Source organism: Cyanistes caeruleus, chromosome 5 (genome assembly GCF_971803275.1).
Source record: "Cyanistes caeruleus chromosome 5, bCyaCae1.hap1.1, whole genome shotgun sequence".
Lineage (NCBI taxonomy): Eukaryota > Metazoa > Chordata > Aves > Passeriformes > Paridae > Cyanistes > Cyanistes caeruleus.
The window spans coordinates 58,331,069-58,345,471 of record NC_141705.1 but is presented as its reverse complement, the minus strand read 5'-3'; the positions used below and the strand labels follow the sequence as shown (position 1 = coordinate 58,345,471).

At 40.8% G+C, this 14,403-nt stretch overlaps 1 protein-coding gene across 8 annotated transcripts in view; it reads left to right on the top strand.

Annotated features, from left to right (window-relative positions):
• NR3C2 (nuclear receptor subfamily 3 group C member 2) overlaps positions 1–14,403 on the top strand; it is a 190,647-nt gene that overhangs the window by 131,218 nt on the left and 45,026 nt on the right. For all 8 annotated transcript variants that reach the window (XM_086889405.1, XM_086889407.1, XM_086889404.1 and 5 more), the window contains one exon: positions 9,224–9,340. In XM_086889405.1, the coding sequence (XP_086745531.1) occupies positions 9,224–9,340 (117 nt within the window). The remainder of the gene's footprint in view (positions 1–9,223; positions 9,341–14,403) is intronic.

The window sequence follows — 14,403 nt, the reverse complement described above, 5'->3', positions numbered from 1 at the left end:
AGCTGTAGTAAACTGTACATGAAAAATGCAAGAGAAAAATATGCTTTGAAGATAATGTGTCATTCACACAGAATAAAATTTGTGATCTGCTGAGCATGCTAAATGCGAGAACACAGCAGACTTGAACATCAAAATGTTTGCAAAAACCAAAGGGCATCTAGTTTTAAAAACAAAAAAATTAACAGAACATTTTCACTGAGATCAAGAGTTGGGGAAAGTTTAACTTTGTGAAACAAACAGCCTATTTTTCTAGCAATTTGTTTTATAAGTAGCATGCATCTTATTGAAGGAGTCAGCCTTGAACTGTAGATTTTAAAATGAAGGTGCAAAACGCAGAATTAATGTTGTGCATCTTGACTTTTCTGTTTGGCCTGTGAGAAGTTATCTCTTGGTTATTACTGCAAAGACAGTTTGAGATATTAATATATCAGCAGGAGGGTGGGGCAGACGCAGAAGTTTGGAGGAACAAATAAAGTGTAACAGCCTTCAGGTAACCTTGCAAATACAACTATTTTTGTAGAGGTGAATATTTTCACTACATGTTTTTTCACTGAGGGATCATGGCTCAGGGAGCCACAGAGCATTCAGAAATCCTTACATTACCAACTTGTGCTCCATATTCCAGAATGCTCCCCCCACACCTCACCCTCAAACATTCCCTTAAATGAACTTGATATTTCACACAAATCTTATTTTACATGGAGTGCTTCCTGAAATCCAGTTGAAACAGTGAGCTATTTGTAGAGCAGGATACTACATCGTGTATCAGTGTAGCAGATTGAATGACCACTTTATGTCAGCAAAAACTGGAAGGGCATTTCACTTGCAATTTCAGATTTTTGCATGACACTTATTTTAAAAAGTCTTTCCAGACCTTTTAGACCATTTCTTGTACGTTGAGATTTTCCATTAAAGCGCCTGGAAATTTGTAGTATGTCAAGAATGCCTTATCGGATTTGTAGCATGGGAAAGCAGAATTAGCCATCATGCATGCAACATGATCTCTTGTAAATCTGCCTCTGCAGATAGCAGCATCTAGAGACTTCAGAAATACTCAGTTAAAATTTAAACCAAACTGAAAATTTGGAAACTTGCTGTGAGAGAAAGTGCTGTAAAGTATTAGATGTGTGATTTTGTCAAAACATCCTCTAAAGCTCTAATTCTCACTCTCTGTATCACTGTATCCATTATAATCTAAAATCAAAAGCAATTGAGCTGAAAACTAGTTTCAAAACAGAAACAAAATTATTTCACTCGATAACAGGATTATTTTGGTATTTGTGGATATTTTTCCTTGGTTTTTATCCTAAACAGATTTCCAACGCTGTATGATTTCACTGAATAGGAAATGCTTTGCAAAGATCAGGTTTTTCCTATTCCTCTGCGGTGCTAACATTCAGCATGTATTAGACCACATGAAAAGGGAATTATCTTGTAGTCTGTCATGTTGCTATGTTCATGTTTCCAGCGAACTGAACTGAAAGATGGTCCTGGATGGTCTCAGCACCAGTTTGGGGCATATGTTATGTTGATGGCTCAGCCTGTCTGAATAACAGGATGGCTGGAGCACCACACAAAGGCTTGGAGAGGCTTTCAGAATCCTCTGGTGTGTTTTAAGCATGGCATAAGAAAATGTGCATGTGGACCTTAAACATGAGGCTCGCAAATATTTTGTGCTCGCTCGTCTCGCTGTCATTCGCAGGTTTCATCCCTGCTGGATGGTTTCTCCTGCAGAAAATAGTAGCCTCTTTTGGGCTACATCCCATGCTCCCTTGCCAAATTTCCCTCTCTCCTTGATCCCCTCTCATCGGTGCCCTTTCAGTCTGCTTAAAATAGTGAGTGAGGATCATTTTTATAACTTCTTGTCTCCTTTGCCAGGGTCACCAGACCATTCCAATTGTTGTTGTTAGCCTAGTCTCTGCCCAATGTGGAAGCAAACCTCCAGAGAACGTGAGGGAGCAGAGGACAGTCTCCGTGTTTAGACTGGCAGAGCATTGGAGTCTGTGTTCTTAGGTGCGTGTAGGGAGGGCATAAATGACAACTTGAAAAGTTTTGCATATAAGGCATCTGGAGACACAACCCTCCTTGCTCTACTTCCAGACAAAAAAGGGGAATCGGCTTTATATGTGTGGTCACTGCTGGAGGAAGCTCTGGTAGCACATCTGTGAGCACCAGTGGGTGTGCCCATGCTTTCAAAAAAGCCCTTGCTGGGTTTTGTGGACCCCGGTTTTATCCCCTGTCACCAGTAATTTTAATATACTTTGCTTTGGTATATTAAATCAGGTGTAGCCATAACTTTAACTGCAGTGTAAATGTGCCCTGTGAAATTACATTTATTGGCTGAAGAGAGGAAATAATTCATTTAGAAGGTAAATGAGAAGACTGAAGAAAGAGCTAGAGAACAGGAAAGGGGCAAAAGTCTTGAGGATGAAAGTAGGTTAAAAAAATGGTTGGAAAACAAATTTTATTGAAGGAAAGAAAAAGGTAGGGGGGGAATAGAAAGTAAGGAGACTTTAGAAAAATACCGTTTAAATGGCAGATAAAAAATAATCCAGTAATATAAAAGGGTAGAGAAAGTGAAAGATATCTTGGGACCTAGAAGTAGCAGAAGGTAATTTAGAATGAGAAGCAGGCAGGAAATATCCCAGATGTGATGAATATTTTGCCAAAGTCAAAACAAATTTTAATTAGGCCTCTAATTTATTATAAAGGAGGGAAAGCACTAAATTCTTGTTTCAGGGAAGGATTTAGATTATAGCTATGCTATTAAGCACACTGTAATAATGTTGGTAATAGACCAATATTGTCATCTTGTCAGATACTGCCTTGGTCTGCAGCCGAAAAGCATGTTGTCTGGAAATGATAGGGGCTGTGGAGTGATAAGGGAGATAAACCCTGAATTTTGGGAAACCCTGAGATTCAATACCTAAAATGCAAACCCGGAGTATTCTCTATGAATAAAATTAAATGAAGGGGAGATACTCATATCTAAGTCCTGTTCCATGGCTGTGGCATTTATAAGCTTATTCTGCTAGACATAAATCTAAGCATGAGGAAACAAGTTTATTAGTTTACCGTGGTCAGACTGGACTGGTTTAAACAGATCTGAGGAAGTTAATTATCCAGTGTCTCAGGTGGGTCTGGCAATGAGTAACTAGTCCTGGAGAGAGGCACTGGAGCTGTGCTGGGGGGACAGGTCCTGCTGGAGTGTGTGGATGGATGGCCAGCTGGGAGGGACTGCCCTAATCTCTTTCCCAGGTTGTTCGAACCAGTTCAAGAGCAGTAAAACAAGGTTATGTAATTGACATGTGATGTAGCCTAAAATAGTGACTGCAAACATAGGCTGCTGTTGCTGGGCAGTTGTCAACTGCTTAGAAAAAAAAAACCCAACAAAAAACCAATGCAAAACAAAAAAGGCTCCCTCAACTGTGTAACAAATGGACACTAGAAATGAAAATGCAGTTCTCTTTTGCATTGACTAGCAGGTTTGTTTTTTTTTTAATTGCAAGAAATAGGGGCGTTGTGAAAACTGAAATTTGAGAAAAGATTCATCATCATACTTCTCATGCTGATCTATTTGAGAGTACCTGCCTGCTGCAGATAGTGAAAACCTCAGGTGTATGCAGTTTGTCCCTTGATAGTGTGATATGACTCAAACAGGAAATCCTCTTCTGGATGTAGAAAACCATTGTGGCAAGTCTTGGCAGTAATTTTATTTGTATATTGCCCATCAAAAGGTAGAAAAAGTTCATTTTTAGTAATGGTATATCCTTATATGGATACAGAGAGTTTCAGACCTGTTTTAAAGGATCACATCACATAGCTCAGTGAGCACAAATCAGAGGTTGGGATGTGCACATTTTGTGATTCCTTGCTGTAGGAGGCAAAGCCCTTCAATAGGACTGTACCAGAAATCAGAAAAACCTGGTATTCTGTTTGCTGACCAGATATTCCAGAAGTGAGAGAAATGCTTTAGAAAATCCTGATGATTTTCTGCAGCATGTTTGCTTTCTCTTTAGCAGGGAAGAACCTGAACCTGTGGCTCAGGTTGGAAGGGGTGCATGGGCTGGACTTGTGCAGTCTGACAGGCTGATGGGTAATGGGAAGGGACAGTGTTAAGAAATAAATGTTATTTATTCCATAAGGCTTTTATATGTATCACTGCTGCTGCAGAGATAATCTTCCCAGTTGGGAAATATTCCAGAAACTAAGCGCTTTTTCCAGCCCAGAACCTGCGAAAGGGATCCTAGCTCTTACATGAAGATCTGCAAGGCAGGGCTGGAGGTGGCTTCCAGCTCCTCTCTCCTCAAAGCCTGGAAGGAGACTTGGCTTTCTGGCCGCCTGCAGGGAGAAGACAGCTCTGCCTGCAATTTTCTGAGTCAAAGTATTAATTCTCATTGTGGAGGAAGAAGGGAAATTGGGACACTTTATATGCATTTTGATGTGCCTCAGTGAGATACTATTTTAAAAGCTGAGTTTTTTCAAGCTACTTCTGCTTCATTTGGTCCTCAGCAGCTGCTCCTGTTTTTTCACTTCGCTGTTCCTTTGTGAGGCTTCCTCAGTCTTGGGACCCAAGGCGCATTCCTGTTTCAGACATTGGACCCAGAGTGGGTTTTGGGCTTTTTCTTTGCCTTTCTCATGGATGTGTGTGTGTGTATCTGGAAGAGGAATAAGGAGAGCCTGTCCAGGTAAAATCAGGAGAGAACATGTGGAAGGCAGCAGTGCCCCAGGAGAGGAGCTGGTCGTTAGTGACACACAAGTGAGTGTGAGTCAACAACCTAATGCCATTGTCAAAAGCCAGCTCTGGTCCAGGATTGCATTAGCAGGGCTGCTGTGTGTGCAAGATGCAGGAAATAACCATTTTATTGGCCTTAGTGATGGTGAAACTCAGCAAGAAAAATGTGCTCCGTTTTAGGAAAGAGGCTGGAGGAGAATAGAATAGAATTTCTTGTAGGAAACATGTCCTATGAGGAAAGATTGAAGGAACTGGATTTGTTTAGCCCAGCAAAGAGATGGGGAAGATAAATCTTAGATAGACAGGAGATTGTTGTAAGAAGGTGGTGATCTATTACTCTGAATGTCTATGGGAGGAGTATGAATATCTCTTCCTGTGACAAAATAAACCCATTTGGGTGAAATGCAAAGAGAAAAACCGTGACTTCAAGGGTGGCTAATCACTAGCCTAATCACACAGGGCATGTAGGTTGAATGGAAGTTGCAGAATACCTTTCCTCAGAAGATTTTAATGCAAATAGAAAGAAAGCTAAAAACCTGCCCGAAGTGTTAAGCTAGTCTTACTGTGCTTCCATGAGTAGGCTTGAATTAAACAGTCTTTGGATCCTCTTCCAGTGCTACACTTTTCTCTTTACAAAATTTAACATTTGATCATAGTAGTTGCTATTTTAGCAAGAGAGCAGAAATGTAGAATACTCATTAATGACTTGCAGTTCTTGATCAAAAAATGGGGGGGAAAAAAAGAATTTTTTAGGAGGAAGATAAAACATGTGGAATGTTTCAGAAATTTCTGTGATTTTCTAATTTTTCCCTAGATAGGAACAGAAATAATACTGACAAGAAATATCTACATCTATTTCCTTTTGCAGCCACACCTGCAGGGGGAAGCATGGCAGTCCTTGGAGTGCAGCAGTGCTCTGCACACATACATAAGTTCATCTTAGCAAGTCAATTTTGAGGACTGGTGACTCAGTCACTGGAGTGGAGTTTTAAAATGGGGAAAGGCACAACTTCTGCTCTAGCTTCATTTTGGCAGTAATTCGTAGGCCAGATAAGAACAGCTTTTCCTCCTCCCCTCCTTTACTGCTGAATTTTGCTTATTCAGGAAAACTCAGTAAGAAGGAAGACTGAATTTCATGAATACTTCCTTTTTGTTTTCTTTTGCAAGCCTATGAAAGCAGGGAGTTATAGAATCTTTGGAGGTGAGAGAGTTGGAAACATTTTTGTGTGTACATTTGGTTGTGTCATTCTGTGGAATGTGGTGGCACAATAACCTTGAAAATGCAAACTTCAATATTGCCCTAGCTCTACTGCTAAGAGAAAAGATCTCACTTTCTCCTTAACTGTGTAACTGTGTGTTACCTACTCATTACTTATTTTGAACAGGAAAGTTTTCCTTGCATCTTAGTGTCTTTGTATTTCAGATAGAACAGGAATTAGCTGGTGTAAGTGCTCTTAATGATGGCATAAGTAAAAATTACTTTCATCTTAATGCATTTAGCACACGGGAGATGAGAATTCAATATCTGCTCTGTCACTTTCCAGCCCACTTGTGGGTGATTGAATGGGATAAAAAGAACAACTGGATTAAGCTAAACACAAACTGCACAAGGCAGATCAATACATCTCCTGCAGGAGTCGGAGATCCCGCACCACAAAAACATCAGCCTCTCTTCAGGATGGCTTCCATCACCTCATTGAGGTCCTGAAGAGCCATGGAGGTCCTGAGAACACAGCATCAATTTCAGACATGTTGGGTTTTGTTTTGATTCTGAAGTGGAGGGGCCTTAGTGAGGCACAAATGGGACATACTGATTTGTTATGGGTGTCTTTGCTTTGCTGACTTACTTAACAGAACTGGTTTTATTTGAAATGTACCATATTTGATTGCATGGAAGGCTGAAGCCAATTTTTTTTTTTTTTTTATTATAGATGTTAACTGAAAAACTGTTCATTATTTTATAGCTGTACTCTACATAGAAGGTTTGTTGGAATGTTGATCTATTCTGTCTTTTTAAAGGATTTTCAAGTTACTTCCATTAATGTAAACTTTATGATGGCTGGTTTTTTTTTAGGAATTTCTAGAAATTAAAAAAATTGAGAAGAATTTGCTGTTTGCCTTGCTTACTAGATAGATTTTGTACCATACATTAGAACTCAGAGATGTATGATTCAAAACTTGATGAACTGTTACTAAGTTATGTTTTCTGAAAGTATTTGATCTAGAGTAGATAGGTCACAAAGCAATAATTGCAGGCTACTTAAAGCATTTGAAGGGTGATTTATGGAATATTCTGCTGTTTTGGGAATATTTCTTAGGAAGTCCACTGTGACAGTGTTGGAATCAAACATTACCACAAGATTTAAAAATGAACCCAGATAATTATCCTGGAGTGCATAAATGAGGACTTTTTTATTAAACCCATTAGATTTTTAAAGCAATAGTGAAAAATGTTGACTTAACAGGTATACATTTTTTTAGCACAAACTGCCTTCAGGGTAGTTCTGCAAAGGGGTTCATTTTGCAGTGTTGGAGCTGACTTGTCTTATTAATAGCCTGCACCCGCCTGTGGAAGCCTAAAAATGGTATTGCAGCAGTCTGATGTACAAAGGACATTGTACAAGTACTGAGCAAGTGCACCTGCATTCCTGGCAGAAAATAACCATTTTTCCCTTCTCCCCACAGTAAAAAGGATTATATGCTGGTATTTTTTAAGGACATATAAACCATCTTTATGCTGTATATCATGATTTTAAATGCCTTTGTTTTCTTCTTTTATGTCACTTTCATGCTGTCCACATGATGGTTCTTTAGGGGATGTGCTCAAGTCAAGTTCAGAGCAAAAAAAAATGAGGAATTAAGTCGACTCTTCTCTTTCGCATCTGTTTTTGTATAGATCACATCACAAAATAAACATTGTGTGATACCCAGGTTTTCATTTTGTGATTAGCTGAGAACATTATCTCTTTCTTGTTTAGCAAGCCTACTTAAAGACTAGCTGATAGATCCTGGTGCTGTCACTATATTGTACAACTTGATTTTATGTCTTGTGTAGCTAATTCTTGAATTATTTTGCTGAAGTTTTGTTCTTTTTTATCTGTGTCACAGCGCTAGGTAAAGTCTCCTAATAAAACCCTTATTTGGTCATCTGCTTGTTCTTTAAGCATCTAAAGTATTATCTAGATGCTCATACCTTTGTGATACTACAGTAAGACTTCACTCACTCAAATGAGATCAGTTTTCTTTGTCTGAGATGCTCAGAAGAGATTTGAGAAACTTCCCAAGTTTCAGTTCACTGTCTAGATAACATTGTGAGGCTGAAAGGAAGACAGGTGCAGAGATAGAAAATGACTTAGCTGAAGTTTTAAGGGAAATTCCTGAAAGAGCCCAAAGCAGAATCCAGGCCTCCTGTCCCCCATGAACATGCTCTTTATCTTTCCCTAAGAAGCATTATGAGTATTGTGGAAAATAGCTTGGCAGACATTTTATGCCTTGTCCTGCAGCAGCTCAGTCCCTTTAGGGAGCTGCATCTTCATTCCCTGTGCCCATTCCAGTGCAGCTCTGCTCCTGGCTTCTTCCAGGGCTTCCCTTCCTCTCCCACAGCTGCTGCTTGCTTTGGACATTGGCTTCATCTTCATTTGCACATCTCTTTGGGTTTCTGCACATTTGTTCTGGTCACTCCAGATCCCTGTGTGCCACCTCTGGATCATGGCAGCTAAAACAATCTCCTCTCTCTCTGCTGTCATGCTACACCAACCCCTCGTGGCTTCCTTTATTCTTTCATGTCAAATTCAAGCACCAGGCTTTGAAAAGGCCATGTGGTAGTGCCCTTGCCTGAGACACTGCATTGGTTTGCTCCAGCTGTGTTCCTCCCATGGAGCAAAATGCCTTTTGAGTCTCCAGGTTCTCAAATGCCAGCCAGTTTCCTTGGTTGCCATGTAGTTCCCTTCTGCATGAAATAATTCCTGTCTTTTCAGGAATGCTTCTGTGGGGTTTTACAGAAATGAAATACTACACTTGTGATTTAAGCCTGGTTGAACTGATTGAAGAGAGTGGAGTATATGGGGAAAGTTAACCTCTGTTGTCTATTTCTGCTATATATTGTGAAGTTCTTGAGCATGAGAATGCACCCAAACTTAGAGATGTCAGACTGCTCTGTGGTACAGCACACCCAAGATGATCTGAAAAAACTCAAACCAATTGTTTGTTTTATACTAGAAGAAATATTCCAGTCCTGTTTAGCAAAAAAAAAAAGGTGAGATCTCTCTTGAGAGTGATACCAAAACTCCTTCCCAAATTAAAAAGAAGAGATGCTCATAATAAAGGCCTGTTACAACTCACCAAAGCCATTTGGAAAGGGTAAAGAATGGAATATGAAATGTCTTCATTAATAAGAATCACAAAATGAGTGCAAAACAGTAGAGAAGAACAAATTGGAATTATGTAAATACAGGCTCTAATAATGCATTTTACTTTTGGTTCATTCAGGCCAGCACAATTACCTGTGTGCGGGAAGGAACGACTGTATAATTGATAAGATTCGGAGGAAGAACTGCCCAGCCTGTCGACTACAGAAATGTCTGCAAGCTGGAATGAATTTAGGAGGTAAGCAGAATATTAGTAGTTTGGTCTCTTAATTTGGTTAGGGGAAAACATTGGAAATGTGCAGCCTTTTTACAGTTTTGGCAGCTGCATAATCTCAGAGGTATTGAGGTGGGATTATCCTGAAGAAGTGCTTAATAGCTAATAAACTCTATTGTCATTCTAAATTGGGGTTTGGAGGTGCGTATTTTATGGCCCAGAAAAAAGAAAAGTGGGTGTTCTATGATGACAGTAATTTTAATAGAATACCATAAGCTAAAAATGTTAAGGTTTCAACTATTGCATGGGGTTGGGTTTTTAGGTTTTTTTGAAGGGCATTCTCTTGAATACTGAAAAATGTGTTATACCATCATGAAAGCAAATTCGCACATAGTTAAACTTCTCAACTTCTTTGGTGTTTATTCAGCATTTTTATTGATTTTTTTTCTGTGACTGTAAAGATGTGATGCATTGTTCATATACCAACAGCAACAAGGAAAAATGTTTTCTTACTAATTATCAAAAGCACACTGAAAACAGTATGATAACAAAATTTATAATAGGTTTTTTTATTTCTGTTGTAATTCTTCTTTGGTAATGGCTATGTGTTTCTGGCTGTGCTTCAGTGGATTTCCTGTCTCAAACCATCATCTGAGCAAATGTTATTACAAATGCCTTTTTCCCACCACTCCTGTGTTTATGATGTCTGTGAACAGGGGTTTGGATACTGCTGCAGGTCCTTTCCCTGATTCCCTGATTCCCCTGCAATTCCCTTTGAGTGTTTTCACTGTACAGAAAATTGCAACATGGTCATGTTAATTCCTCCCTATCTCAAAATTCACTTTTTGTCCTCCTGGACCTATTCTCCTGGCAGCTGAGTTTAATTCTACAGATTGAGCTGCTTTGTCTTTCACAGGTTTTGTGCAAAATCCTGGTTGCTGCCTGCTGCCTTTTCCTACCTTCCAGACTTCTTTCTGTCTTGTCTCCTGGCAGAAATACTCAAACAAGCCACACCTTACTTTTTCAGAGAGAGTAGCCTGGTTAGGCGCTCTTTCAACCCCTTTCCTAATTTTGAGATACTGTGTTGCACTGCAGGCCCCTTATTTCCTTTTCCCAGGGGAAAACAGGGCCAAACTGTGGCATGCTGGGGAGGTGACAGCATTCCCTTGGTTTTGATCTGTGCTGTTCAACCTAGCAAGGGAAACAGAAGGCCTTTGTTTGATGAAGCAGGAGCTCCATAGTAGCTGCTCCTTCATCCCAGAAAACTAGTGCTGAAAATCATTGTGCAGCAGGAAGGTCAGCTTTCTGGAGTGCTGAGAATGCTGCTGCATCCTAGGGCATCCCCCCCTGGATGTTCCCTATGTGGTACCAGTGGAGCTCCAGCAAAACCCAGGGCTTGAGAACCTTAGGAAACAGCAGCAGGGGTCACTTCATCTGTAGTGTCATGAGTACCTCCCTGTGATCTCCAGATTGGTTTCAAAGGATGTGTTCACATGATGTCCTCTGCAGAAAAGCAAGGCCAGGTGGAAACTTAGCTAGAGGGGGTTTCTTCTATTTTTTGCCTTTTTTTTTAAATACTGAGTAGAATGTTGTAAATGAGGAATGCATTGAAAAATCTTCTCTTTTGCTGGAGGTCAGTAGACTGCTGGAAATCATAATTCGTGACCTGTGTCTATTGCAGCTTTGGGCCCCTCACTACAAGAAAGACATTGAGGTGCTGGAGCGAGTCCAGAGAAGGGTGGTGAAGGATCTGGAGCACAGGTCTGATGAGGAGTGGCTGAGGGAGCTGTGGTTGTTTAGCTCCTTAGAAAAGAGGCTCAGGGGAGGCCTAATCACTCTCTACAGCTCCCTGAAAGAAGGGCGTAGCAAGATGCTCATCAGTTATTCTCTCCTCCCATGAAACAAGCTACAGACGGAAAGAAAATTACCTTAGGCTGTGTCACGTGAGGTTTAGATTAGATTTTAGAAGAAATATCTTAATTGAAAGGTTGGTCAGATGCTGAAGTGGGCAGGACAGGGTGGAACTACCATCCCTGGAAGTGTTCAAAATACGTGCAGATGTGGCACTTGGGGACAAGGCTTAGTGGTGGTCGTGGCAGTGCTGGGGTCAGCAGTTGGACTCAATGTTCTTAGAGATCTTTTCCCAACTTTAATGTCTGTAATTCTGTGACCTGGAAGGCCAAGTCTGCCTCTGCACTGTACAGCTGGCATGCAGTTGAGATTTGCAGTTTAGCTGCTTCAGTGATTTTCATCACAGAAAGAAATTTCAGGTGAAACTCTCACTCCTGATTTGATCCCTTTATGCCGCATAAAGGAACCAAAATGTGATAAAGGAGGTCTTTCCATCACTGCCATGAACGAGATGGCAGGGGAACAGTTCTGGATTTCATGCACTGCAGTGCCTTCTACTTGGTCAAAGGGGGAAAGGGCAGGCTGGAGGGAGGGGGGAGGGCTGCCAGAGAGAGGTAAAGCACCTGCAGCCCAGAGGCAACATTACTGTTTAGAGATCCTCAGGGGCTCCCAAATCATGCTGATGGACCTCCCAGCCTTTGAGCCAGCCCAGCTCTGGCAGGAAGTGCTGGGAGCTTAAGGATTTTTCTCTGCTTAGGCCATCCATCTCCAGTGGTGAGCTCTGCATTGGGCATCTACAGAGGAGCGACACAGCATTGCAATTTTTGGATCTTATGTGTGCTGTTGCAGGGCGTTTCTGATATTGTGGAGATCATCACAAAAAATGGAGGTGGAAATGGCAAAAAGAGATAGTACTTCATATTTGAAAAATGTGATTTTCATATAAAATATGAAGGTTTCGTACTAAATAACTTTTTTTTTCATAATTAGCTTGAAGAGAATGAGTAAGGTCGTATTATGAAGATACATTGTCGATTGTAGTTTCATGTGGTCAGTGGTTTTGCCAAGCATATACATTACTCCAGTAAAAATGGGCTTTTAACTATTTCTGGCTTGAATTTATGGGCAAAATGGGCAAGTATTTTATTAGGTAGTATGATCAGTAAGGAGCTAGAGAAAAATGAGTTTATAAATGCAGTTTAGTTTAAAGTTCTCTTTGCAGCAGAGTACTCTCTGTAGCTGTGACACACTGCACTGTGCTGTGCTCTTGGTGGAGTAGGACCAAGCTCGGCTCTCACCCTCCAAAGACAAGCAAATGTAAAAACAAATCCCATCAGAGGTGCTGATGTGCTTGGGTCATGAGAGATAAGAGTAAGATGATATGCAAAATGGTCATCTGCATATCTTAGGGTTGGAATGTCTGCAAGTTGCTGGAACCAGGGGCATTTACTTTCCACTTGGAAATAAAACTATGATGTTTTATCCCCTCTTAAAGAAGAGGAAAAAAAACCCACCAAACCTCCAGTTGATCTAAAAGAAATGTTGCATTAAGGAACAGGGTCCTGTCTTCCGTGGGCTGGAAAGGAACTTGACTCTCCTTTGCCACCCTCCCCATGTACAGATGGGAGTGAAGGACCCCAGGCTGCCCCCACCCAGCTCCTCCCACTTACAGAAAGAGGAGGGTTATGAAGCAAATTTTGTAATTTGGCAGTTTGAGGTTGTCTTCCTGCTCTTACTGAACATAGTAATCTCTAAAAAGGAAAACTGGAAATGAGAAATAGTATTCCAGGTTTCCTGCAGCATGTTTTTGCACAATCTACCATTAATCTACTGATCCTTTTTCTTAGGGTTTTTCTTTTTTTCTCTTTTGGTGACATTCTTTCTCAGTATTTTTTTTAAATGGTAAAATAGAGTGCTTTTGTACTCTGGCAGTCTTTTGGTTTTGTTTTGATGGCGTATCTTCTACTTTCCAGCATGCTAATTTTTTTTTTTTTCTAAATTAAAAAAAAATATTATTTTGACTAGTGGCAGCATGCCATGATTAGGCACCTTGTAAAAAATACATGTAATTCAGTGATGCAAAATACACCTTTTTGTGAATGCTCAGCCAAAATAATTTGGCAGTTTTATTGTTTACCTCCTCATTTTGTCTGTTGAAAAATTGGAGCATTTTCTAAGCTCTTACATCCTTTGTAAGATCTTTAGAAAATAATTCATCAAGTCATCAACTAATTTACCTAATTATGTTATTGTCTCAATTTTTGTTTTGATTTTATAAGAAGCATCTTGCAACCTGTAATTTCTGCAAAGCTGCAGTTGCCAGGTATCACATTAAGTCATCCTTCGCGTTTCTAGAAAGTATGTGCGCATACTCTAGCACATATAGCTCTGCAGACAGCTATATCCCCTTTGGCAAGTAGAACTCCAAAAACTTTTTTGGGAATCATATTTTGTTTGTTGTTTTGTTATCTTTTTTTTTAACTCCAGTGACATATGCTAGGCTTAATTGTTGGAAGAGATTCAGAGTGAGCAACTGCACTATGAAGGTATGCTAGCCCATTTTTGGTTTATGCTCTTTTCAAGATTCTGTAATTAATTTTCAGTTAATTATGGACCAGAATGACTTCATGGGTTTGGGAAGTTCCTCCCAGCATACACTGTGATTGGATTTGGCAAGGCCCTTGCTTTTGCACGAGACGTTTTCGTTTGGCTCGTACTGCTGTTCCTCAGCTGTGTCTGTCGGTGGTGGCACTGGGGGGTGTCACAGTGAGACCCCCAGTCCCACACCTTGGGACGACCATAAGACCTATTTCACGAGGTCTTATGCCACCAGCAGCTGCATCCTGTAAGGCAGCAGCCCCTGGGATGTGTCCTGCATTGTCTCCTCCTGATGTCACTCCCGAGTGCTGAAGCCTGGAGAATGGGAATGTTTAATATGGTGTCACTTGAGGTGACCGCCACCCCCCTTTCCTGGGCAGGTTGGTCCTCACACCTCGGATGTGACCTAGTGACCGGGCACCCCTCCCCGTTCTGTATGTTCAGAGAAAGTCCCTCTTCAGCCATGGGACTTGTGATACATGCAGAGAGGACAAAAATGTGTGGAAAGATCAGTACCATGCAGGGCTGGAATCCTTCTCTGCCTCAGCTCCCCTATGAAACACTGCCGAGACTTCCTGGCATTGGTCTCCCGCAGCAAGTGAGGAGCAGCTTGCTCAATGACCCCTTGGATCTGGAAG